This window comes from Xenopus laevis, chromosome 9_10S (genome assembly GCF_017654675.1).
Source record: "Xenopus laevis strain J_2021 chromosome 9_10S, Xenopus_laevis_v10.1, whole genome shotgun sequence".
Taxonomy (NCBI): domain Eukaryota; kingdom Metazoa; phylum Chordata; class Amphibia; order Anura; family Pipidae; genus Xenopus; species Xenopus laevis.
Window position 1 is genome coordinate 63,494,167 of NC_054388.1, and position 24,624 is coordinate 63,518,790.

The following is a 24,624-nucleotide window of genomic DNA, read 5'->3' on the forward strand; positions in this document are numbered from 1 at the left end:
TCACTATGAAATTGTCTGGAAATATAATTGGCTGATTTATCTTTTGTGGTTTTTTTTCTTTGTAAAGTAATGTTTTTGACATTTTGACGTGACCTCCAAAAATACAGATATACAGAGAAGGGAAATTATATGCAGAAATCTAGCTAGAAATGGAGCATAGGGTCACTTCAACATTGACATGACAAATCCCAGTAAGCAATTTAAATTTCAGTTCAATCAGTATACTGTGTATCTGCTAAATTCTTAAGCTAAGAAGGAGTATCTTGCTGAAACAATAGTTAAGGGGAGATGTTTGCGGCTCTGTCTTAAGACGTGACTCAACCCACAGGAGATTCAACCTCCACCCTCACTTTCAAGGTTCTAAAACTAAGGCAGGGAATTTGAAGCTCCCATTGGCTTGTTGGAATTTCAGTGGTAACCATTTGGAACTGTAACCTGCACTTCTTCTATAAAGCCCCATATGATTTTTAAGTCATCTGACAATGGAGCTCAAAGATTCACTTACAGAAAAAGTTTGTCAAGTCACCAAAAATGTTTTTTTCCCAATTTCATCTAAATGGGGGTGATTGCTACATCAATAGGCACATGAAGTTCTCACCTGATGCTATGCTAAACTATCGCAGCATTAACCCCTGTCTGAATGTTTCATAAACTCCATTACAACAGCATTCAGTTTCACTCTTGCAGAGCTGCGCAGGGCCAGTTTGTGTTCTCATTCTGTGTCATTTTCAATTTCTGTTCGACATATTCTTCTCTGCTAATTACAGGTCCCTTCACTGCACTTTTCCTTTCTGCCAGCTTGTGTAGAGCAGACTGATGGCTCCTGTGATGCGCTGATCCCTACCCAGTCTTTTCTGGTAGCACAAATGCAAGTGATGCAAGGCAGATAATCAGAACTCATTTTCTTGTTTGCCATTCAAATAATTGGCAAGCTCTCTCCTACTGGCTTGTACTGTCAACCCTTGGGCACATCTGTTACACAGAATCCTGCAAATGCTCATATCCCCTCACCCCTCACCGCCATGGAAATATGTACGTTTAATATTAGTCAGGCTAAACTCTCTTTTATCAGTAATTTTGCTCACTGTACCAAGCATTAACAAGGTCACTAAATAAATACCATAGGGTCAATTATGAGCACAGTAAGGCTCATTTACACAAGTAAAAGAAGTCTGATTCCACTCTACATCTAGGGTCAAACTGGAAATCTAGTACCAGGTATAGTGTATGGGGCCAGTGGGTACAAGTCAGGCAAAGGTAAAGTATTATGCTGGAAGAATGCAAATTCCTGCTTGTGTAGATCGTTTGCACTAACCTACCTAATCCACAGCCTGATAGCAGAGACAGACAAGCTATGTGCCAAGGGCCCTAGCACCCCTCACCTGTTGCATCCTAGACACGTGACTCTTCTGCCTACCCCTAGTTTCAGTCCTAACCTGTGCCCCCATTACAATGAGTAAGAGGCGGAGGGGGGCAACCATATATCCGCTGAACACAGCCAGTGCATTTTTTATGGGATATGCAAAAAGGAAAAGGTTATGGGAGCATTCCATGGGGTATATTTATCAAAGAATGAAGTTAGAGATCACCACAGTCTACTAGTGTGAAATTCCGCCACTCTCCATTCATTTCTATGGGATTTTGATGGCATATTTATCAAAGGATGAACTTTCACTTTCACCCATCGATAAATACTCACACTAGTGGACTGTCTGATCTCTAACTTTACACACTTTGAAAAATATACCCCCATGGCTAAATACTAAAATACAATGGAAGTGCTACTGATCTGGCCAAATTAACTACAGACATAGAGAAAAATAAGAGAGATTGATCAATACACATTCCCTGGTCCCCTGTCACATAAGTAATCTATACAGATGCATGTATTTACAAAGACCGGGGTTTATTAGTTACAAAATTATGATCATAAAATTGATAAGCCACCATATAATGGGATTATGGGATAAACTCATGCCTCTGAATTCCATTTTTAAAATGCATAAAGTAAATGAGCTACAGCATATGCGCAATAGTGTAGCACAATTCTGCAGAAACATTATAGTTGTCCTCCAAGTTGGCTGATGATTTCTGGAACTGTTACATCTCATTTGCCGATACTGAAGCAAAAGGATAAAACTAGCCAAAATTATTAAAAATATTCAAGGAAGTTGAAGAGAATGGAAAGAGAAAATAACTGGAATATTGTTAAAGCAAAGAACTTCAGTGTGATCTTTCCTAGGGAGTATTATTATGTAATAGGTAGATATCAGAATCAATATGGCAGAATCACATTACTTACATTTATATCCTATTATATCCAATTCAAAAAGAATAACATAATATTAAAGCTACCTGAAATATGAGTAAAGCAGCAGTATATTTTATTTTGTCATATATAAAAGAGGACATTTTGTATTCAGCATGCAATTTTACACTTTGGAATCTCTCCTTGACTCTGATTTTGGATGGTTGCTTCCAATGACACATTTTGTTCTGCAATACTCCAAAACCAAATTTAGAGAGGAACTGTGGCTCAGCATGTTATTTATACAGTCTGCCTTATGGGGCATATCTTTCTAAAGCTGATGTACTAGTTTGTTTGTCTTGAAGCTATTGCTGGATTGCGTCCATTTAAGGTACAACATAGCTCTTCATTGGCCAGCACGGCACAGGGAGAACAATAACAAGTTTAGAAGACTAATTTTGCTTTGGCTAGACCAGTAGAACTGAACGTTAATAGGAATGATCTGGAAGTCTTTGTGTTTCTGCCAGGGTACATGAACACACATTTGCAGCAATTGTCAGTGGAAAGAACTGTTTTGTCTTTCTGCCATCCTGCACTCATAGTCATAGTCCCAGATGCAATGCTTTAATTGTTGATACTGCAAACAAAAGAACATGCGGTTTTAGGACCAGAGTCATAAACAATGTGTTTGGAACAAATGAAGCCTGAGAGTCTTCCAAGTGCCCTGCAGGTTGTTTACTGATACTGATCGCCTTTCCCATTTATTTTAAGATACAGGGTGAAAAGAGCTCCCCTTAACTACCCACACAGAATAATATCTCAGGTGACCTTTCAAGTCCCCTCTATGGGCATGGGTCTTGTGCTCCCTATTCACTGTGTGTATCCCATGCTGGAAGAATGCAAATTCACTATATCCCCACCAGCTTGTGCAGATTGTTTGCACTAGCCTACCTTATCCACAGCCTGATAGCAGAGACAGAAAAGCTATGTGCCTAGGGCCCTAGCACCCCCCACCTGCTGCATCCTAGACATGTGATTCTTCTGTCTACCCCTAGTTTCAGCCATAACCTGTGCCCCTGGTACAATGAGTAAGAGGCGGGGGGGGGGGGTGCAGCTATTAATATCAATTTAAGCTCACCAGCTCAGACAATATAATTATTTTACGTTACTAACCATTGATCATTATGCTGAAATTGGATTTATTTTGACAACATTTCTAACTATCTTAGTATAGTACATTTACACACAACTATTTAGAAACATCATGAATAAGCAATTTCAATATATTCAGAAACCATCAAGTTAGTAACCTACTATTTTTACAGTTTGGGGCCTATTTGATACAATTCAAGATGTGTTCTTTTCGCATTTTGAGAAATTTGGCACAATCTCAAATGTTTCCAAGGTTTATCAACTGAAAAAACTCTTGAAAATCCAATTGGGGGTGTATTTTCAACAGTTATTTTATTTTTCAAGTTTGTAACATTTATATTTGTAAAAAAAAAAAAATGGAACAATGCAATCTTGTTTTTTTCTGCAAATTAATGTGATATGGTTTTTCTGATTCAAGGGTTTTTTTAAGGTAACAATCCAGAATAAAATCCTGATTACAAAAAAAAAACCTCAATCAATACTAGTTAATAATTCCTTCTTACCATACCTGGGATATATTTCCTGAAAACAGCCAGAAACATCATAGTGGCTGTTGGTTAAACAAATTTATTAGTAGGTGTATTATTCTAACAGCAGTTTCCCTTTGTGCACACAGCAATAATTTTTTTTTTATCGTTCCAAATATATGTATATATTTATTTTTCTAAATGTAAACTATTTTTTTCTCAAATAATAATAGTTTAAAATAGGTTTAAATAGAGCATTCTTTCAGCTGCAGTATGCAACGTGCAGCATATTTTATTTTACAGTCACTTCTTTAATCCCTTGCATATATCTACCGTACTGTATTTACAAAGAAGGAGCCAGGATTTTATTTAAATTCTTCTTTTAAATAAAGACATAACATTGATAAATGTGAAAAAAGGCAGCTTTTCTGGCAGCTCCCGGGGAAGTGCAATGTTTTGCTTTTCCAGGTCACTGCCTGATATTGATCAAGTCAAAAAGGAAGCCATTTCTTTTCACTATTTATGGATATCCATTATTTCTGATGATTAAAGTACACCATGAAGGTGATTTCTCACTCCCAACAGCTGAATGTTTCAGGATATATTGAGCCAACTCTTAAGACTTAATATATTATAGCAGTTATTTCGAGAATGTAGTATGAAATTTAAGGGGAAAACAACAGTGCTTGGCTACAGAGTTTCGGTACAGATGAAAATGTGACTAATTGTGACCACTCCGTTAGCGATGAATATAGAAATATGAATAGTGAGGACAGACAATACATTAGTCTAATGATGAGACCACACATAGCATACTGTAATGTATACCATATACATATTTTCTGTAGAAGCACCCCCGTCTAAAGACTATGGTACTATGGCATATATTTGGTGTCATTCAAGCAAATAGGAGGCAGCAATTACTGATTTAGATGCTTTCTTCTCAGCTAAAAATACATTGATGGAGAATGTGCACTGTGTACATTAGCTTTAGTGCATATTGTAATAACAAAAGGCACAAGACTGCAGATCCAATGCATCAGCATAAGTCAGAACTCCAATATAATATCCAATATCCTCATATTTCATCACAGTATAAACATTAAAGTTTCAGTAAACATATATGTTTCAGTTTCAAGGTAGAATTGAAGTTTATGCAGTTAACTACAGTGCTCAACATGCTTTCATAAAAAAAGAATTTTGCTTGTGCTTTTTTTAATACGATTGTAGCTAAGACTGCGTGGGTGTTATTGAGTAGAACATAACAGAAAATCTCTTGAGGAGATAGAAAGGTCAGGCATAGAAAATATTAATCTTACAAAAAGAAACTGTAACGCTAACTTGGGCTATACAGACCACAAGGAGTTAATGTCGAGCTAGTGATGGGAGCATTGCAACTCAACACTTCGACTCAACACTTCAGGTCAGGGCCTTCGCTAAGATTCTATTAAGGGTGTAGAGCAACTACACCACTCAGGCTACTGTGCATGTAAAACAGAAAATAATTGGATGCCAGGAGGTTCTTAAGATGAAACAAAAGATGGAAGTTTATTTGTACCAAGACAAATATCCCCAGGTTTACCCACATATGGATGGATGGATGACACAGCTGAGGAATGTGACTCCCATGAGGCATTGTAGTCAAGCAGATATGCCTTAAAGTGGTCTAGATCCCACCTGGTGGAGTATTCAGGGAGAAGAAGTCTAAGCCTGATGCCCTATTCACTGTGATCCCTGAACTAAAGGCAATCTAGGAGCCTTGGGAAGCTACTCCCTGCTACAGATCCTCGACGGAGCACAAAGCTGCTCTTTCTATCTGAACTCCCTATCTCACTCTCCTAGAGAGTCTATAACAGATATAACCTGATTCTAGCTAACCTCATTCACGGGGTTCCCTGGTCCCCGACTTAAACACTAAAGGTGCTGTCCCTTGGCTTTACTGGACCTTGGTGTACCCAGGCTCAATGTGAACACCCAGCAGGTAAGGACACCAGCAGCCAAAGAGGAAGATCCACCCCTTTCCCAGCACTAAGTGTGGTCATTACACCTCTTGGCCAATAACACTGTTTATGCAAATATAAACTAGATACATGGGCTTTGGCCCAGCAACTAGGGAAACTGAGGAAGGGTAGGGATTTAAAGCTATAGGAGCATATTAATCCAATAGGTCCCTAAAAAAACATAAATCAGCACTCAGAAGAATATACTTTAGTGCCTGAATTTACTCATTTAACAGTGGAGGAACTACGAGGGGTGTGGTAAGTGTGATTGCAGATGGGCCTACCCACTGGAGGCTTGCCCTAGTTTAAATCCGGCACAAAAATGTTGTGTGTGTGGGGGGGGGGGGTTTCTCTGGTGCAGGCCATTTTTTGTCATTACTTCAATAGGTTAATTTAAAAACGCATAAAAAAACTCTGTGTTATACGTAGAATCAATAGATTTGGCCGGTACAGAACTGAATTAGAACTGTAAATTGAATATTTAAATTTGAGATAAACAAAAACTGTCTAGGGCTCTAAAGTCACAGTGCTCAGCTAAACAAAATCCCCAATTATCCAAATTGGACGAATGCCTGCCTAATAATAAGCTCTTCCATTCCCCAAAATGCTACTAGTTTGTGAGGCTTATAAATAAGGAGGAGCTCATTATATAGAAGCTGATTAAATATTTTCTCTGATGGGTCAGAGGTAGTAATAAGGGTAAAATGAAAGTTTTTACACTTTCACAGTTATTGCGACACTATTTATTCCAATAATTAAGAAAAACTGCAAACATCTCTTAATCAATTCTACAGATGCAATGATACATGCATTACGCAGACTTATAAATCCCCTTTAGTTCTGTTTTATTAAAAGAAAAGAAAATATCTGTATCCACTTCTCAAAGACAGTGCTCAGCTCCATCAATCATACCCCTGCATTAATAATACACCAGTTTCAATGTCTTGAGCTTACAGGCACAAAGGCTAATAATATGCCACTACAGCTGCTATTGTTTTAATTAATGATAATATAGTTATAGCACAACTAGAAAGCATTTGCAGCTACACATTTAATTTTCAAAAAGTGGAATTCTTTGCTGTTTTTAATGTGAAAAAAATCTCCCCACTATTTGTCTTTAATGTCCTCTAATGTACTTGTAAAGAGTAACCAATATCCCCTCACAAGCACCTTTTCTTTAGAGAAAATAACCCCAACAGTGACAATCTGTCATCATACAGGTATGAGATCCGTTATCCAGAAACCTGTGAAAGCTCTGAATTATGGAAAGGCCTCCATATCTTTTACTTGTCTAGTTGCACATCTCTGCTCTCTCCAGCAGAGAATATCTAGATATATTTAATACCCCTTCACTAACCATAATAATTCAGACACAGATCTCTTAATAATTCCATACCAGTAGTTATTTCTCAAGCAACTTCTAAAACACTCATCTATCTATGACCTTCTTCTATCCTTCCTTGACTACTGCAACCTACTACTAACCATCCTCCATGACTCCCATTTCAGTCTATAAAGTATAAAAAACAATTTGTATGAATTTTTTGAGTCCCAAATCTATGTTAGTCCCACTCCAATCTGCACCTCCAGCTCTCCTCAACTCCAATTCCAAAATGATGTGCTCTTGGCTGGCTCCAAACATAGAACCATTTGAGAAACATGATAACATATTTATAGTGCAACTTCAATTTCACCCAAGTGTTTTCACTTGGGTTTTTCAAGTGTAGTTGAAAACTGGTTAAATTGAGTTAAAGGACACCTATCACAGCCAAAATCAAACACATATTAACAATCTGACCAGTACAACCTTAACACATAATCAAACTACATGTAAATTATTTTGACAGCAGTTTTTAAACAATCCCTTACTTTGTCAAATTGGTTCTTTCACCGAGGGAGTCCATACTGTGACTATAACATGCAAATGAGTTCACTAGCATGCTCAGATTGTAGCATTGCCCTGAGTATTCTACCCAGAATGCCTAGCTTTAGTAAACTCCTCCACTAGAAGTATCAGGAGATTTCCCTATCTTGTCCCCTGCTGGTGATGCCATTATGCAAATGAAGGACACACAGTAACTTCCAGACAGGTGGCAGCATTACTAATGTTTTAAAAATCGGATTTCTTGAACTTTCACATAGAGGCAGATTTATCAAGGGTCGAATTTTGAAGTAATAAGAGTTTTTTTGTTTTTGTTTTTTTTTTCGATCAAATTCGATTCAAAGTATTTAAAAAAAAAAACTTTGATTTTTCAAAGTCCACCAATTGACTCCATAGAGGTTCTAAGAGGTCCCCCATAGGCTAAAAAAGCTATTTGGCAGGTTTTAAATGGAGAATGGTCGAGGCTGAAGTTTTAAAGAGACAGTACATGATAAATTTCGATATTCAAATTTTTGAATTTTTTTCAAATTCACATTAAATTTGGACTAGTCCCTAGTCAAAGTACACAAAAATAGCTTGCAATTTGAATTTTTTTACTTCGAATTTTCACTTGATAAACCTGCGCCATAGTATCTTTACGTAAATTATTTTAGTTATGGTTGGTGCCCTTTAAGGAAGTTTCACTATAAATATTTTATCTTGTTTCTGACGGCCAAGAGCACATAATTTTGGAATTGCAGTTTAAAAGGTATATTTGCTGCTATAATCCTTTCTAATATCCAAGAGAAAACACAGTTTAAATTTTCTGCTGTTAAAATCTTTATTATGGAAACTTGTAAAGCCAAGGATAATGTACAAAATAGTTCTCCTGACTTTAAAAACCCTTCACTTCTCTGTAGCTCATGTAGCTCTCTTCTTCATATGGTCCTCATCTCCATTGCTAAGCTGAAACCTTGCCACTCCACTCACATTCATTGCCATTTCCTAACATCAACTGCTCTTCAACTCCTAAATGCCATCCATGAATTCCTCCATAAGGAACTCTTCCTCAGCCTTTTTAATACTAAACTCAAATCCTGCCACTTAGTGCACTAATACATTAAAGTGCCTATTTATTATGCTGCATAAAACACTGGAGAAAAATATCACTGGTGATAGATCTAATTGTTATTATAGCCAACATCACTGGTGATGTTATTCTCCACTGTTTAACATATCATGATAAATAAACCCCCAAGTATCCAGTAAAATCTTGCCACTTATGGTTCAATGTCACAGCTACTAAATCTTATCAACCCTCAATTTATTGCTACACATGTTACATTCAGTTTAAATATAAGAAATAATGACTTCAATCATCCCTCATCTCTGTTTGTTTTTTTACTGCCTGTACTATTATACACACTGTGCATACCATATTCTTATAATACAATTTTGAATCATTTGAAACAAAAAGCTCAGCAGAATTCTAACTAGGCTTAAAATAGTTCTGTACCCTAATTGTTCTGAAATGTGTCTGAAATGTATTTAGCTTGCACACTAAATATATAAATCCCATACAACTATACAGAGACTAGGAAACACAATAAACATGAAATGGAAAAAAATGATTCTCCAAGGAAAATGCTAATTTCCAGGAATTTCTGTGTAAGTATTCTTTTTCATGAGATCTGTCAGCTAGTAGTGACAATATTCTAATGAGAATCCATATTTAATTAATTAGCATGACAACTCTAATGAGAACTTTCTACACTTGTTGAATTAATTGTCATGTTTAAAGAGCTGTCACATTTGGAACCAAAATGTAAATGAAAGACCACATATGCATAAAAACATTCACATGCGAAATTATACTGCGACAAATGCTTATTTTGGTACCAATAATACGCCCTAAAGGGAAAGCATACATTTAGGCAATCAGTATTGTGGTGGCATCTGTACTTGTAGCATATTTACCCTTTTATTTCAGCTACTTATCAGCCATTCGTCACAAATCACAAAGCACCTTGGAATCAATCTCCCAATGATGTGTCCGACGCCAAAGCTATGGCCCATTTAATATCAATTATAAGCTTCTTTGCTATCTCTAAGCCAATGCCCTATGGAATTCTAAATCCTTGTTGAAAATCCTCAATCCACTATAGAACCACTACTATAGCTGTAATCTATATCTAGAGGAGTTAAAGCTTTCACACTCAGTTTTAAAATGTGTAACATAAGGTATTTATGCCTTAATGATTTGTAAAAATTGAAACATCCAAACCTGAAATTCTCCAATGAGAATCCCAGCTGATCTGGATAAATCTGGCTCCATGTTCTTTGTTCCTGCAACTGGAGTTCAAATTTTTAATACTAAACAAGCATGTCCTTTATCCCAAATGTCTGATTTCAGTGTAATATAATGAAGCCAAAATGACACAAAAATCTCTGTAGGTAAGATAAGAGCAAGATGCCTAATATAATGCTGGGAATCAGCATTCTCTCTAGATATTTATCTTGCGTCCATAGATAGTGTATGGTTGCTAGAATTCTCATTGGTCAATGATGGAATATGAAATCTTAATTAATTATATAACATTTAGCAGGACGTATATCTAAAGACAGAGAAGCAGCAAAAAGTCAGGCAGCTCATATTATACACTCACAGCCCAAATTACCTATACAAAGGGGATCTAAGCCTCCATAAATCTCCTCCAAGTCTACTTCTCTAAAGTGGATGACCAAAAAATTGTTGCATATATATGGAAACTCACAAATGAGATTACTGCTTATGAAGACATCTTGCTATAATCTTACATATGGAGATTATTACTTTATGTTGTCTTTGTGATATTACACTGTAATTAAATTCTTGCTGTTTATTAGTATATAGTATAACTGTGCTTAAAGCCTCCAGCTCCAGTGGGAGGAACACAAAACACAGAGCTAGATTTTCACAAATCAGCTGGAATTTTCATTGGAGGATTATTTCACATTTTAATGGAGCTGCAGTCCCTGGAGAGCGAAGGAAATATTTATTGAGCAATATTGATTTAAAAATGCATCCCTAATGTTGCTCGACTACATCTCCTAGAATGCCCATACCTTTAACTTATATTAAGGTATGCTGGGATGTGTAGTCTATTAACAACTGAGGAAATTGTGGATGAGCAACAGCGTTTATATACCCTTGAAAGGCTTTACATTTAATCATCAAATCATACAACTATAAAGATTCGGTTGACCATTCCTAAAATTATGTCTCGCTAATGTCACTATTAAGTAAGATTATTTCTAGCTTCTAGACCCTAAATGGCGTGGCTTCAGAGAAAGTAGGTGGGATTTCTGGGAACTGGAGCAATGTCTATACTGGGCATGGCTTGCAGGGTCAAAGTGTGGTCTCTAAGGTCTTGGTTTTCCAATGAATTATATTAAAAGTATGCTTAGTGATGTACATAAAAAACATCTTATCCTGTTATCAGTGGGAAAGAACTGTTTTCTTTTTGGTTTCACTGGCAGCTGTTTTCCTTTTACTGGGGTTTAATCCTAATTTTATCACAAATTGAAAGTCTGAGTTTGTATTAATTTTTTTTTAACATTATAAATACTTGTAAGAAATTATAAATTCAAGACAGAAACATGAGCTGTATGCAGGCTCCCAAGAAGACAGGCATGCAACATAAAGTAAAGTGTAGTAGATAGTGTAATAATGAACACTTTCATTACACTAATGATCAGAGAGGCATACTATTTTACGGAGCTACATCTATAATCCATTGCACCCAAAGTAATATTGATTATGTGAACAAAGAGCGACTTGTGATTCACTGTAATCATTGCATTCATATTTCATAATAGTCATTAGTATGCTTGATATGCCAAGAGCTGTCTGGGTTAGGCCTGAGGGGCCTTCATGACAACATTCTTCAGCAGAATTACTTTGACAAAGTTCCAGATTTTCACCTCCACGTCTTCACATCAAGTCTACAGAGCACTATTATCCAAGCCCAAAGTACACAGATTAACACAGTTATTATTATCTATGCTTTAAGCTTGGGTTAGACAGAACACCTTCTCTCGGTTACACAAGGGACATAAACTTTTGCTTTACTGAGGGTTACATCAAATTGTGTTGCACTACAACTTCAAGTATACTACAACATATTATAAAGGGTTAAAGCTGCCTGGACAGTGTAATTATTGTCAGTTTCTTGGTTGGGCAGGGAGGGCCTCTGCCATGGGTATCGCGCATCAGGGGGTCCTTGCAGTGGCGGAACTACCAGGGGAGCAGGGGGTGCGAGCGGGCCAGGGCCCGCACCCCCTCAGGGCCCCCCGGCAGTCCGCTCGCCATTGAAAACTCGGCCAAATGCGGGCGTACGGAGGGGGGGCGGGTCCCGGCTGCGCGTCACGCACCAGGGCCCGCCCCCTCAACGAACGCTACTGGGTCCTTGGGGTAAATTTGGGGTATTTGCAAGAATTACAAAGGCATATTATTGTTTTTAAAAACTGTAGGATATTTTCAGTATCTACATTAACTACAGCATGCCTTAGAATATTCAATCCTTTCACATCTAATATTTAGTGATGGGCAAATCTGACCCATTATGCTTTGCAAAAAATCTGTGAAATGGCAAAAAAGTCGCCAAACAGATTGAAGTCAATGGGCATTATTTGGCGTGTCAGTCTTTCAAACTGCATGACAATTTTTAAGTAGCATAATATTTTTTTTACTATCCATTATAGTTTAAGGGTGTTTATTCACAGCAAGATTAGGCGAGATATTTCACTCATTCTTGTATGTGACTAGTGTATAAATGGAAGAGCCGCTCAGGTATGTATGCTGTGAGATGTACATTGTGGGCAAAGTGGGCTACAACATGCTACAAAAAGCGCTGGCCACAGTGTGCTGCACTGCAGAGCATTCTGCCTCTACTCAAGGGATGAGTGGGGGTTACAAAGTCCCACAGTCTCAAAGTGGCAAAGGTTTTCCAGATTCCCAAGAGGGTGGTTTGAGATATGTGAAAGGGGCATTAAGCTGTGTGCTTTAAGCGGTTCAATAGGTGAAGAAAGAACATTACGAATCATTGGGGGTCATTCACTAAATGAAGTGCAGGGTGCCAAATGCTATAGACAGGCCAAATCTTCCATGTTTTTTTGAGCCCTGTCCTGCACATGTGTGAATTTCTGCAGGTCTGTGCACTCTTTAACCGAGAGGTGTTCTCATTCCCCCAGAGAATTACACTGCCTACATTAAGCTGTGGCGTATTCATGAGGGATGGGTGTAGGAAAGACCCAAGATAATGTTGCTTTAATAAAATTTCCCACATTAAGCATACATTCTGCGACTCACACATTTGTATCAAGAATTGCTAACGTAATCCAATTAAACAAGGCAAACAGGGAAACTGAAGTAACTCCATGTTTGTCCTTGAAAGGTAAATAATTGGAATACCAGTGCAGAGATATATAGAAGTCCATTATGAAAGGGATTATCTGTGCACTGGTAATCTAATTATATACCTCACAAGGATTTGAACAACACTCCTCACTAACTAGGTCGCTCTAAGTGCATTTGAGCACCCCCAACCACATGCAAACGCATACTAAAATGTCTACTTATTCCACTGGATTGCAAAGAAACAAAGCACGTTAACCATTAGCGGTGCTAAAAAAGGTAATTGATGTTTAATTGGACAACTTGGATGAACCAGTAAATGTGCGGCATAATGGCAATGCACTGCTTTCTGAAAACAGATATACAGGAAACATAACGAATGTTGACTTCCCCAACCGTGAGACAGTCCACCTCCATAGGCAGGATCCCAAATTAACATATCAGAAGTCACCACAGTGTTCTGCTACTATATAAAGCATAAGGTCACAGAGAACAAGACTGGTGATATTCTTATAAACTTTAAAAAGGATGGGCTGTATAGTTTCAAAATACATAATTAGAATATTAACAATATTTTACATGAATAAAGAAAATTAAAGTGAATACAAATAATAATAATAATTATAAAAATCCCTGATCGAGATCTGCGGGGACCACACACTCCAACTCTAATTGGAATTTGGGTTTTTCCTTTTTTCCACAGAGACTTTTTTCTTGAAGACTGTTACAAATGCCCCTGACTTACTAATATACAAATAATAATTCTTATAATACATTCTTATAATTTACCCAACAATTATTTACCCTACAAATGATTTCAAGTTTAGGATTATCAAGCCAGTACTGCTGCTTTTTGTGCATTATTCATTCCAAATGCATTATGGGAATTGTAGTCTTTCAGATAATGTATTAGAAAATCTGGGGATGAATTAAATGAAGTCAATTTACACTCCTAAGGGAGCATGAAATGCCTTGGTGCTGCTGTACTGTCAGAGAATAATATATTTTATTTGAGTAATATAGAATGTATTAAGTATAGATGTTGACATATATGTGTAATTCAACGCCAATTTGTGCATGTGCAGTTGAAGCTGATTCCTGACTTGGCCCAACTGCGCATGTTCTGGCAAGCTTGTGTAGTCAAAGAGACCATGAAGAGCTGAAGATGTCGACCAGGAGCTCTGTTGTTGCGCGTCTCTGCATTTAGGGGTCAGAATTTTTTAAAGGGTTTCTTTTTTAAACTAATGCACATCGCAGGGAGAGAGAGGGGGGCAATGCCTGTAAGTTTATGGGGGCTTTTGGTAGGAGGGGTTTAGTTCTCCTTTAAACTGCTGACTGTTCGTTCCAAATAGTACTATATGTGGAACCCCCAACATTAGTGACTGAACCCTAGATTCAGATTGTAACTGTTTATTTATTTATTTTTTTTGAGTGTGTTTGCAGAAGTACCAAGATCAAACTCAATCAAGCTCATCTGGCACTTTGTACCGTGACCCAAATGGATATACATGCTGCTTCCTGGGACGTTTTACATGGACTGCTGATAATTGCTTTGACACAAGATACAGGAGTTTCATTAGACAATCCTGTAAACCAATCCAATTTCAAACAGTCGGTTCCATGTGTCAGGCTCAATCCACAAGGACTGGGCATTGCAGTTAAGGGACTGGGACTTCAAAACTGCAAGGTACAGTCAAGAAAGCCAAAAATATATATAATATATATATATATATTTTAAATAAATATATGGAGAAAATGGAGGTGCTAATTTGTTAGGCAACCCCCAGTGAATAATATCATTAATCTTTTACATGTCTCAAATTGCTTTATGCAGATCGTAGTTCCCCCATGTTTTTTTCCCCCTATTCTCAGTTCTCCTGGGTAAAAGATAAGCGATTTTAGTTACTAAACTGAATCCTTGATAAATTTGCACACCCAAGTTTTGTTCTCCTTTAAACCTTCCTTAGTATATTTAGCTAGAGGTGACATTCATTTCACTCAAGATAAACATTGCATAATGATTTGCTATTGCATTGTAAAGAATACAGAAGAAACAAATCCCTGCGGACTCAACATCTCAGACTAAACCCTTTCAGAGGTCTAGCGACATTTTTTACTATGATTTGTCTTACCTGTGTAACCTTTTCTGTGACATTGTGAGTTCGTTCTTTAACCTTGGGTGCTATAATAGTTTTCTCAGAAGAAGGAGGGGATGAGGCCTTTTTTTCATTTTTTATGTCTGAAAAGTTCAAGGTTAATTGGGGTATTTTGTTGATGGTGCTGTATTTGTTCAGGTTTGAGTCTGACGTTGATCCCAGGAGGCTGGACTTGATATGGTTAAATGGGCCTGAAAGTAGGTCAAAGAAACATGTGATTAATACAAGCATGAGATAACAGTAAAGAATAACACTGAATGAGAATTGTAGCTCTGAAGAAGGTGGTTTGCTTAGGTCTTGGGTGTAAGACAATGAATTAAAATAATTGTATCTTGGAAATCATTTTGACACTTACTTACCTCCTTAACAGTTTTTCCATATCAGTTATTGCACTTGCACATTCACCCAAACATGTGGCACAGTCAAACTCTTTGGTTGCCCCCTAGGGTGGGCTTAAAACAATAAATGTTAGGAGCTCAAGTGAAGGCCAGTGTAGGGTAAACATTGGAATAGCTATTTAATCTCCCAAATGCACCCAAAAGTCCAGTCTGAAGGTTAGTTTGGGTGAGAGTAGATATTTTCATTGATATTTTCAATCACTTCATTAACTTAAAGGCACCTTCAAGGCTGGGCCTTCCAGTTGGACTATTTGACGGTAGAAGTACCCAAAATATATTTCGAAATTCGAAATTTTTAACTTCGAACATTCACTTCGACCTTTGATAAATCTGCCCCTAACTGTAACAGGAAGAAGCATCTGTTAATTGGCTCATGTGACCTAACAAGTACGGTATGGTTTGTTGGTATGTTTGTGTGCACAGTAAATCGTACGATCCCTTTATTTTTTAAAATGCCAATTTTCTATTTATGATTACCCAATTGCACATACTACTAGAAAGTATATTATTATGAAAATGGTTTATTTACATGAAGCAGGGTTTTACATATGAGCTGATTTATGCAATATCTTTTTATAGAGACCAACATTGTTTGGGGTTTTCCTTTAAACAAGATAAACTGTTGGGAAATTGATGGCTCTCTAACATCACAAAGGTTATTTCAGAGAATGGATGGAATCTGCTTGAAACATTAAATAAATAAGTTGAGTTTTATGCTACAAGATGAAATATGTTTCAGGATTTTTAGCAACGTTACTACTGAATTATTCTGAACTACTACAGAATTAGTTTTAAATGAGTATATTAATTAGCATTGAAACTGCAAATATATTGAAATAATTAAATTCAAAAATATATTAAGTATATACTGAATCAGATCTACAGAAGCAGAAGAGTTAAAAAAAAGGATTACACTGATATCCAGCAGTGTTGGGCATATCATGGTTGTAGTCATAAAAAACAGGCCACTGGTAAGACCAATAAGGCTACCAGTACTAACCCAAGGCACAAAAGTATTCCATATTTCAAATATATCTGTATTGGCTCTTAAGATAGTAAAATAACTTCATGATAATCTGGTATATTCAAGAAAGAGCACTCAATTATTCCTACTCAATCAGGCCCGGACTGATAACCTGCCTATTCGGGCAAATGCCCGAGGGGCCGCTCTGTCCTGTGTTTAAATGGGCTGCCGGCTGCCTGATGCAGCACTGCAATCATTAAACACTGCGCCCGTTTTTGTAAGCTGCAGGCATTTTATTTTTGTGGACTACCCTGCTGCTCAGACTGAGGGGGAAGCACAGGGCCGGCAGACCGCTCACCACTAGGACCCAGGAGCAGCTTTTCCTTCCTGCACACTTACAGAAGTTTGCCCGATCATCTTCAATCTGAGGCCCGCCTCCTGCTGGTGATCTTCCTTTGTCAGGGGAGAGCAAACCAGCGCCAGAACAGCAGAACAACCTAAGAGCTACAGGCACCCTCACATTGATTTGACCTGCCCACTGTTCCACTGTCTCTTTCACTCTGGGCTCTGGAAAAACTGGGTAAGTTAGTGGCTGGTTTATGTTTTTACTTATTGTATGCATATGACATGTTTGTGTGAAAACAATAAAAAACACTTTGGAAAAAAAAGTTTGTGGCTGACTGCTTTCCAGATTCCCCCTCTGCCCTGAACCCCCCCCCCCCCACCTAAACTGTGTGCAGGGAGAATAGTGGTTAGAACCATAGAATTTTTACTCAAACTACTGTATCTGCCAGTGTTAATTTACTCTTCCACTTTCCCCAAGCATTGCCTTTCTGTATGTGTGTATATGTGTATATATATATATATATATATATATATATATATATATATATATATATATATATATATATATATATTTATGTATGTAGTTGCTGTACCATGTTAGCCAGTAAAATATGTATGCGTATATAATATACTGTATGTATATATATATATATATATATATATATATATATATATATATATATATATATATATATATATATATAAAAATATATATATAGTTCAAAAGGACCCGCACTCCATGGTTAGTGAACCATCAATATTTTATTTCTCAAACTTGTGCATCCAACGTTTCGGGCCACATTAGGGCCTTTATCAAGGACCTTGATCTTCCATGGAGTGCAGGTCCTTTTTAACTATACATAATGCTTTGACCCTGCACCCTCACTAATGGAAGACTGGTTTGGAGTGCAAGCGTTTAATTTGTGAAATATATATATATATATATATATATATATATATATATATATATATATATATATATATATATATATATATACCAATTATTCTCAGACCAGCACTCCCTGTTATAAAAGTCAATAATTTTATTGTTACATCGTATCAATGCCCAACGTTTCGGTCCCTATTGGGACCTTTTTCAATATCCTTGAAAAAGGTCCCAACGGACCGAAACGTCGGGCATTGATACGATGTAACAATAAAACTATTGACTTTTATAACAGGGAGTGCTGGTCTGAGAATAATTGGTGTATACATAATTACCGTGCACCCCTCCCTTTACTGAAATTATTTGCCTTGGAGTGTGGATACTCATCTGGAAGTATATATATATATATATATATATATATATATATATATATATATATATATATATATATATATATATATATATATATATATATATATATATATATATATATATATATATATATATATATATATATATATATATATATATATATATATATATATATACAGTCCACCAAAGAGCCAGCACTCACAATAATGAAAATAATGTGGCATCAATAAATAAACTCTAAATCCAGCAAATAAGATCCGCACTCTCAGTTCTTAAAAATAATAAAAATTATAAAAATAAGTGATTGAACAATACATTTTTATTATTTTTAAGACCTGAGAGTGGGGATCTTATTCAATATATATATATTTATATATATATAATATGTGTGTATAAGTAAAAGGCCAGCACACATTTATGTGTGGGCTGCTTTGATTTTTTTTGCCAGGGCTGATTTTTACTCCCAGTCCGGCCCTGTACTCAATGTTATGAATATTAAATAGTTTTACAGACAAAAACTTTAAGGAACATGGATTGACCAAGTCACGCCATACTTTACCATAACACCATAAGCATAACCAAAGCTATATCTTATATTTAGTACATGCAAACCTGAAAATAAATAATGTGTACTAAATTTAAAAAATTGCATAAATAAGTGTTGTGTTTGTATTTAAATTGCTGATCTTTTATTCTTTCTTTTTTTCATATTCATCTTACATCTGTCCTTTTAGCCAATGGAAGAATGAAATGTATATAACATCCACAGTATGAAGTGACACAAGTTGGACCAAGAATGACTATTTCAGCACGGCCTAACATTTGGGGGCACATTTACAAAGCTCGAGTGAAGGATTCGAATTAAAAAAACTTCGAATTTCGAAGTGTTTTTTGGGCTACTTCGACCATCGAATGGGCTACTTCGACTACTACTTCGACTTCGAATCGAACGATTCAAACTAAAAATCGTTCGACTATTCGACCATTCGATAGTCGAAGTACTGTCTCTTTAAGAAGAGACAGTACTTCCCCTACTTCGGCAGCTAAAAGCTACCGAAGTCAATGTTAGCCTATGGGGAAGGTCCCCATAGGCTTGCCTGTGATTTTTTGATCGAAGGATATTCCTTCGATCGTTGTATTAAAATCCTTCGAATCGTTCGATTCGAAGGATTTAATCGTTCAATCGAACGAATAATCCTTCGATCGCAGGATTTGCGCTAAATCGTTCGACTTCGATATTCGAAGTCGAACGATTTTAGTTCCTAGTCGAATATCGAGGGTTAATTAACCCTCGATATTCGACCCTTCTTACATCTGCCCCCTAGTATTTCGAAATTAAACAAATTCCTTATTGGTTTTTAATTTGAAATAGAAATTTTAATTAGAAAACCATTCCACGTGGCTCAAACCTACTGTAACATGGTGAAGTACAGGAAAAAAAGGATGTTTATTAATCATTAAATTATGATAACATTGTAGAAGATTGGAAGAAACTGAATAGGGCAGTCACAAATGCTTCCAATTTTGTGTAGAAGCGCTGCACACACAAAATTCAACATACAATTTTTCCGATTTTCTTGTGCTCTGGCATTTTCCTATAAATAATGCATGTTTGTCTAATGACTAGTGATGGGTGAATCTGACCTGTTTACCTTCGACAAAAATTTGCAAAATGGAGAAAATTCACCGAAGTGCGTTGAAGTCTATGGGCAACATTTTTTTTGTTGACAAGCAACAAATTGCGTGACAAATTGTTCACTCATTACAGTGTATAGGGGGAATGTAATATCCTTTTTTCGCAAATATGCTTGCACCCATTAGCGACCATGTTTGCTCCATTTTTGCCTGTTTAAAACCTCAATGACTTTCTCCTAAAGTTTGCAACCAAACTGCTTTTGCGAACGTTCGCAGTGCATGTAATACGATTTCACAATCACAAACCGTTTTTTGCCACAAAATATTTAATGAAACTGCAGAGCAGGTGTTAAAGGTTTGCAATGTGCAATTAAGATTCGCAATGCAATAAAAGCCTAATGATGAATATTACATTGCGACAGTTTTGCTCTTTGTGAATTTTATGATAGTCCCCCTTATGGGTGTCATTTTCTCTGCAATACATTGCAAAAAAATTTGCATAATCATTTAAAATGGGCACATTCCAGTTGCCGATCCCTTGCCTTTTATGTTTCTCCTTTTACTGATTTTACCTGTAGTTGCTTCCGTTGATTTCAAACCTTTTTTTGCGAGTACTCAAAAATAAAATTAACATGTAGAACTGCAGCCTTTGCTTTCAGTGCAATATATACAAACACTATTTCAGTAATTCTTTTCACAAAAAATTGACATGGTGGAAGTGCAAGTTTGTTTGTGAAAATAAAATCTAACCAGAACTTCAATATTATCTCATAAATGCTTTCCATATTGATTCAGACTGTTCAATTTTTTTGAGTAGTGATGGGCGAATTTGTCCCGTTTCGCAGCAACTTTGTGAATTTGTTCGCCGGTGGTGAAACACGGAAATTCACCACGAATCTGCACCTGCCGAATAAATTCGCCCATCACTATTTTTGGGCAGTGCCTATTTCTTCTAGACTAGTTTTTGCATAAGAAAGTCTTAAACAGCTTTAAATGAGCTGGGATTGCAACACAAAATAACTACATAATAACTACAATCAATCTGCTTGTCGAAAGGACCATATTGGCAGTTACATTTAAATAGCAAATGTTTCTTGCCCATTCAGTGCCAACTTACTGAAACAGTATATTAGTACACATACAACACACACACATAGCACTGTTATGATGAAATAATGCTTTTGCTTTCAATGATACCCATAGAAGTAAAAAGCGTGATTTGTATAATCAAGCACTTCGCTAGAATATTAGGGACTCCACAAGAACAAGAAATGAGTACATATGGTGGTTAGTAGACATCCAGTATTGCACTGCAAAGTAATCATACGCAGCATGCAATTTCATGTTGAAACACCCCACTGAACCGTTTGCTTCAAGTACTGATAACAATGCTCTGCACTTGGATCTAAGACTTTATTATACCATACTTAACAAGGAGGCTTGTTGTATTCCTCCTCGGAAATAGAAATACAGACTATCATGTTCAGCTTTTAACATATTTGTTTCTTTATAAATTCTACAGTACTTTACAAGTAACAGAAAGAACACAATTACAGATGGAGAACTGGCTATCCCAAATGATTTCCTGGGATATCCAAGGCAAGTTACATTTGCTTTGTTCTGTTCCTAGGGTTTCATTTTGATTAGATGATTGAAAAAAATCTAAACCAAAAGAACCCCTATGTCTCCAGATACACAGATCCAGCTGGGATCTATTCTGGGATATCACAAGAAGTAATTTGCGATAGCTAGTGTTCCATCTGTATACTGACATGGCGAAGGGCATAGGTATCGAAGGGTGAGATTACAATCTGCATTTCTCCCCTAGAAGCATTTGTACTGCCAAATAACCTCTGAAAACTTTAGAAGTTTAAAAATAGATGAATTAAACTGATGTATAAAGTCAAATAGTCAACAACAGTTATACTGTATATGCCTTTTATACTGTTTGCAAAAATTCTTTTGGAACCTCCATGGTGCTGTTTGCCCGTCTTTGACATAGCCTAAAAAAAACCTTGACAGCTTTAAAGAACATTAGTGGGATTGGCTTCTATATAGAAAAAGAATGTTCGGGGAACTTTATAGTCAACTCTTAAGGCAATCAAAACAGTGGATGCTGGACCAATCTAAAGGCCAGCATTTACATATATCAGGATATTCCTGGAACCCCAGCATACAGGCAGATGAGGGTGATATTTCGGCTAAACACTCATTCACTTTCTTAAATAGTGATGGGCGAATTTATTCGGCAGGCGCAAATTTGCTGCGAATTTGCGCGATTCGCCACCAGCGAATAAATTTGTGAAACGCCCGCGATAATTCGCCGGCGCCAAAAAAAATTGAGACGCCGGCGCCATTTCCCAAATTTCGCCCATCACTATTCTTAAATACTTGTTAATTTAACACTAATTTAAGGTACATAGGTCTATGTATAGACTAGACTGCTAGGAAGCTTTAACTCAAAATGGGCCAGATTCAATTAAGTGAGAAACTCATGGATGAGATTCAGTTTGAGGTAAAATTCAGTTTAAAAAAACTTTCACAGTTTATCAATTGAAGACTCTATTTTACATCCTAGATATACATACCTCTATGATTAAATTACCGACTCTATCAACATAAATACGCTCCACCATTACCATATTTTCTATTTTTAATGACTACATAAACCACATATTTGAATTCATCTTTTCTGACAATATAATGTACATTGTGTTCTTTCTTTTGCTTGCCCATTGATAATTAACGTTTTACTCACTTATTTCTTACGGCGTTCAATAAAAGTTCTCTAATACTTGTGAAACAGTTCAGTGGGTGATGAATTTCACTAAAGATATGCATGCATGTTTTGATCTAGAGTAAACGGTAAAAGCCATACCCCCTGTCATCCATGAATGTGAAACTAGTTTTAAGGAGACAAAAAAGGAGCAAATGAAGCCAAGGTGCCAGTTTATGTCTCACAATTTATCCATTTGCTGACAGAAGGGTAAACAAAATGTTACAAAATTGAAACTTATGGTAGCAAACAACTATTTTACATTTGTGATCCTGCAAAATGCAAAATAAATATATCAATAATAAGGCAAATATGTACATATAGCAGCGGCCATGCTCAGTACCATGTAGATTCTTCTATATTATTCAACTTGTAGACTTTGCTTCGACCAATATAAAGCAGCATTGTTCTAAACAAATGAAAGCTAAAGCAATGGGCTACCCAGGTTGGTTTGTGGTCCTAATCAGCATGAGCACAACATCATATAGATCATGCAAGGTCACATGCCAAGTAATGTGGCAAGCTAGGCATTGAAGAAGGCATTGGCAGTGATACGTTACCTTTGAAATCACGGCCATTGTCTGATATTCAGGAAAAAGAAGAGCGAAAAGAAGCTAAATGCTTTGACATCAGAAAGGCAGATGTTTTTGGAAAACTAGTGATTCATTTTAGGATATATTAAATAGAATAGTAATAACATTTTGTTCTTGTTGGGGAAAGCAGCATACACTTTTTGTAGCACCTGTAAATCAATACTCCCCTGTTTGGTACCCAAGGGCAAATCCATAATGAGAAAGATTTTCAATATTACCTTGTTAAGATGATTTAAGTAATCACTCAATTTCTTTTAGATTTCCAGAGTATTGCATAAAGTTGCACAATGCATTTGGGTCAGTTATTTTTCAATAAATGGAGAAATTAGAAACGTGTTAAGAGAATGTTAGAATAACAGAAGCATGCAAGGTATTGTAGGAATAGGAGTCTTGGCTAGAGGACAGCTGATACCTGAGTCATTGTTTCTGTAGTCTGGCAAACTGAGGAGGCAATAGCAATGGACAGCCAGAAACTGCTTACAATTGCTATTTCATTTGCAAATAACTTTGGAACCATTGAAAATATTTGACTTAGAATGATATATTTTTTCATTATGTAGCGAAAAATAAAAATTTCATTTTTGGGCGAGAATCCCAAATCCAAATCGTTATATTAACACAATGATATGATGAGCTCCTTATAAATGTGTATATTTTGTGTTTACTGATTTTGTCATGCCACATCCTTGAAATAAGTGGTTCCCAAACTGTGGGCCTAGTTCCCCTAGGTGGCTGGGGAGGGGCCAGCATAAAAGCAAGTTGGAGGAGAACCTATTTGTTCTGGAACTCCAGTTTGTAGGTCAGTTGGGGTAAAGTTGTACTTGGTGTTTAAAATATTCTTAGAACTAGAACACAGTGGGGGTTATTTATCAACACTGGGCAAATTTGCCCATGGGCAGTAACCCATGGCAACCAATCAGATTGTTGCATTCATTGTTCTTCTTGCAGCTGGCTTTGAAAAGCTAATCACTGATTGGTTGCTATAGGCAACTGCCCATGGGCAAATTTGCCCAGTGTTGATAGATGAGCCCCAGTATGTTTGAAACAGCAATGTCTTTATGTATCTGTAATGAGCTACGGGGACAGCAAGGGGACGACCTAACGCAGTTTGAGCACCATGGCTCTTATAAGGAGCATCGAGCTTGAAATGAGTTAGATGTTTTGGCCTCAGCTTACTTCCCAATGAAGTATGCTCCACTGTGTACTTGAAAAACTTGAGAAGGAGGGGGATGCTGAGAGAGATCATGGCCAACTTGTGGCAGAGTGTTTAGAGAAGCAGCCATAACAATGCATGGAGCAGTGTTTGTCTAAGGGGAGCTCTTACCAGATGTTGGTCCACAAAGAGGGCTTCAATCCAAAAACGATTGTTTAGAGGC

The 24,624-nt window shown here is 36.8% G+C and overlaps 1 protein-coding gene across 5 annotated transcripts in view; it reads right to left on the minus strand.

Annotated features, from left to right (window-relative positions):
• Nucleotides 1-24,624, minus strand: part of LOC108702971 (potassium voltage-gated channel subfamily H member 7) — a 189,640-nt gene that overhangs the window by 50,777 nt on the left and 114,239 nt on the right. For 2 of the 5 annotated variants that reach the window (XM_041578217.1, XM_041578216.1), the window contains exons 5-7: nt 23,216-23,236; nt 22,758-22,781; nt 15,256-15,470 (exon numbers count right to left, since the gene is read on the minus strand). In XM_041578217.1, coding sequence (XP_041434151.1) covers nt 15,256-15,470; nt 22,758-22,781; nt 23,216-23,236 — 260 coding nt within the window. The remainder of the gene's footprint in view (nt 1-15,255; nt 15,471-22,757; nt 22,782-23,215; nt 23,237-24,624) is intronic. The other 3 variants (XM_041578218.1, XM_041578219.1, XM_018238824.2) reach the window with 3 other exon arrangements.